The sequence below is a fragment of the Trypanosoma grayi genome (assembly GCF_000691245.1).
Source record: "Trypanosoma grayi strain ANR4 Tgr_1316_V1, whole genome shotgun sequence".
Classification (NCBI taxonomy): Eukaryota; Euglenozoa; class Kinetoplastea; order Trypanosomatida; family Trypanosomatidae; genus Trypanosoma; species Trypanosoma grayi.
Genome location: NW_008826935.1, coordinates 1 through 3850, shown reverse-complemented (window position 1 = coordinate 3850; position 3850 = coordinate 1). Strand labels below are relative to the sequence as shown.

Sequence of the window (3850 nt, the reverse complement as noted above, 5' to 3'; positions counted from 1 at the left end):
ACTGCCGTTCGTGCAAGCCGTGGTGGGCGCAGGTGCCTGAAGCGGCGGTGCCCCCTGCTGCGAGACTTCACTTACGGCGAGGCGGGCTTTGCACTTCTGACGGCGGCGATGCTGCTGCTGTTTTTCCTGTACTGGATCCAGGGACATAACTTTAACTCTTATTGGACCGGTGGAGCAGACGATGGCATGAGAAAATCAGAACGGTGGGCGCGGTCACTTGGCCAGCTCGCGGTTGCGTTTCTGTCGCTGTGCATTTTTCCCGCGAGCCGGAACTCTCTGCTGCACTCAATCCTTGGGACGGCGTGGGAGTCGTCGATCTGGGTGCACAAGGTGCTGGGGTACGGCATGCTGCTGGCAACGACTGGCCACATGGTGGCGTGGTACGTGCGGTACAGTGAGGTGGGGATGTTTCCACGGGGAATCTTCTCCATCCCCCCAGTGGAGCCCCCTGGACATGTTGACAATTTTACTGTTCCACTGATTACGCTGACGACGTGGTTCATGCTTCTGGCGATGGGTGTGTTTGCACTGGAGCCCGTGCGGCGCAGGTTCTTCGAGCTGTTCTACTACTTGCACGTGGCTGCGTTCTACATGATTGCTCCGACGGTTCTGTGGCACGCCGCCGCTGCGTGGGAGTACTTCCTGCCCGGGTTGACTGTATGGTTCGTGGACCGGCTGCTGCGTATGCACCGCAGTGCGTCTGCGGTGGTGGTGGTTTCTGCCGTTGCCAGCGGCTCCTTTGTGGACCTCCGCTTCCGTCACGCGGCACTGAGCGCCGCTCCTGGCCAATATGCCTTTGTGAACATCCCCGAGCTGTCGCTGTTGCAGTGGCACCCGTTCAGCTTGAGCGGGGATCGTGATGGATGCTACACGTTTCACATCAGGTCAATGGGCGAGGGCACGTGGACGGGGCGTCTTGTTAAGCTTGTGTGCGAGCGCGGGAGCAACTTCACGCTGAGTGTTGATGGTCCATGTGGTCGCGTGCAGGACTTCGAGGACTACCGGAGTGTTGTGCTTGTTGCTGGTGGCATTGGTGTGACGCCTTGCGCCGCAATATACTCCCACCTCCGGCAGCAGAGGATGGAGTCTCTGCAGGGATGCGCCGTGACACTGCTGTGGACTGTTCGTGACGCCGAGCTTGTGCCCATGATGTCGCACCTGTGGGATGACGTGGACGTGATGGATTTGCCGAGTGACGAAGGCGCTGAGTCTGGCGCTGAGGCTCGTGCACGCAGCCCCTCCGGTGCGACGAGCACGGTGCGCGTGTTCTTTACTGGTGACCCCTGCTGCGCGACACTGTGTGACAAGAGGGTCCCCATGGTGGCTGGGCGGCTCGACCTTGCGGCTGAGATCCCGCGGAGCATTGCGAGTGAGGCCCCCGGCGAGGTGTTGGTGTTCGTGTGTGGTCCCCCCGGCCTGGTGAGGAGCGCGCGGGATGTCGCTCTTCGCCTTGGCGCCCACTTTCACGAGGAGAGCTTCTTTCTGTAGGGCGTCTGTATCTGCTACCTCGTGGGGCGAAACGACTGAGCATATATTTATTTTTTGAGGATCCAACTTTTAGGAAGAAGAAGTGCTTCTGTAGGGGGCTGGCGCGCTTGCTGAATTGCTCTCGTGCCCTGCTTTGTTGAATTTAGTTTTGTTTCGTTGTTTTAGTGTGTTTTTGTCGTTATGTAGGAGCGATGAATTACGACGAGCGTGTTACTTTTTTTTTTTAGGTTTATTGAGCAATATCATAGGTGCTAGTATAAAGTGAGTAGTTTGCCACAGTTGGGGGAGGAGCTTGTGGAGTGTTTTTGACACTTCGAAGGTGCAATTTTGCTGTGTCACTAGTGTGAAGTTTTCCACACGTCGTCAGGCGTGTGTGAAGGCAGTCTCTTGGCGTCTGTATGAGTGTGTGGGAGCTGCTTTGCCTTCATTGGGGGATGCCATTCTCCGTGAAATCGTCTTGGTTCCTCTTGCTCTTCTTTTTTGTTCCTCATGGAAGCTGCTGACATGTCCGACAGAAATTGGGGGAAAACCCCAACAGCTGTGAGTTCCCGACGCGGGAGCGAAAGTAGAAGTGCATTTTAGCGGGTGCAAGAACCGTGCTGAGAGGATTCCCACGAAGAGCACTACCCTCTGAAAACCACCCCGATTGCCACACCCTCTCTTTCCAGGTGGTGGCTGTGAGTCCGAGAACTCTCACGTGCGTTTCGTTCTTTCACCTGCTTGGTGGTATGAGTGTTCCCAAATAGCTAGTCAGACATCGGGCGAAATGGCGAGAGAGTTCTGCCTTGCCTTCGCAGGCTATACCGGCGCGTCCGGATGCTAACCAGAAGGTTGCGAGAGGAACCCCCTTGACAATAAAAGGTGGTGGGTGCTAGGCAATCACAATGGTACAAGGCCATGGGGCGCCTGAGACCCTCATGCCAGCTGTGTTGGCTCTTAGAGTCCCCCTCAAAACCGGAGTACCGAACCTTGGCGCCGTGACAAACAGGCCCGCACAACCTGGTTGGTGCAGGGTCGGCCCTCGTTCCTCAAAGGGCGCCGGGCCTTTGCGCCGCGGTGGGGCGATTGGCATCGCCAAGGAATTCGTTCGTAATATATGGGATTCTTGGCGCGGTGTGTGGGACAAAGGGCTGGCTCCAGAAAGCTGTTTCCTTTTGGGCGCTTGGTAGATGTTCGCGGTGGGCTCCCGCTGCTAAAATTTTGAAAATTGCCCGTGCGATAAAACAGGCGAATGCCGTGACCTGACCTGGTGGTCGGAAGAAAAAATGGCCGGAGCCTTGCGTGGCACGAAGGCTGCGAAGGCCCTTGCTGCCGATTTGCTGTTCGGCTTTTGAAACGAAGGAGCGCGATAAGGAGCCCCGCCCGTTTCGAGAACCGCGTTGGTGGAGAAGCCGCTGTCGAGAGAAGTTCCGGCGGGGCGGCGGGTCTCTGAAGGCGCGGCTCGTTTGGTGTTCCGCCGCGCTGGGGCGTGGGGTTCCTGCGTTGGCCCAGTGGCCCCTGGGGGCGGGTCGACCCCGCCGGGCTTCCGAACCGGCCAGGGTCCCCGGCCGCCGAACCGAGCGACGAGAATGGGGTTTTGCGGAGCCGGGGGTGACCGTGTTTTAAATATCGAGCATGGGTGTGGGCCGGGTTTGGGTCATGGTGAAAAGAGCGCTCTTGGCACCCGGAGGCGTGCAGGGTGGCGCGGTCTTGGTTCAGGGTGTGGGGGGCGCTGCTGTATCCAGTATGTTGGTTTGGCCGTTCGATCGTGTGCGGCGCTGTGACTATTCCTGGCTGTTTCGTTTTGTTGAAACTGGGAGTTTTCTGATTTTCGTGCGTCTTCTCTTTGGCGCAGGTGCGTGGTCGAAATCCCAGGAACCGAGTCGGGATACAACCATGCGAATTACGCACATGCACTTGTGCTAGTTGGGTCGCGTTGGCTGATGAGGGTGGGAGGCATCATGTTTGTTGCAGTGTTGGTAGGCACATTCTAAGCCGGACCATTTTTTCTGTATGTTATTCTTCCTAAAAGCATTTTGCTGTTGGTATAGGGAGTTATAACTTGATAAACGTATTATCTGCAAGGAGTGGCGGATGAAATCTTGCCGGTATACAAGGCGGGTGTGCTGTGGAGCTCCGAATGTGATGTTGCAAAGATCCCTTCCCTTGAGTGTTGTCAAACAGTGATTTGGTGGGCCCGCGCATTTCCAAACTTCAATGGTGCTTGTTTTTTACGGCTGAGGGTATTGTATATTATCTTCTTTCTGTGGTGTCTTTCTCTCAGCGATTCGGCTGCTTTGCGTATCATATGCGTACCATGTCATACATGATATACCCAAGGTGTGTTTATTTGCCTTCTCCAAGCGATGTGCAAACAACAAAA

The 3850-nt window shown here is 56.2% G+C and overlaps 1 protein-coding gene across 1 annotated transcript; it reads left to right on the top strand.

Moving 5' to 3' along the window:
- Window positions 1–108: 108 nt before the first annotated feature.
- On the top strand, window positions 109–1488 carry DQ04_13161000 (ferric reductase; the record flags this gene model as incomplete). The annotated part of the gene is made up of 1 exon (XM_009316901.1): window positions 109–1488. One exon carries the CDS (start codon window positions 109–111, stop codon window positions 1486–1488), a length of 1380 nt encoding a protein of 459 aa, XP_009315176.1.
- Window positions 1489–3850: the final 2362 nt, after the last annotated feature.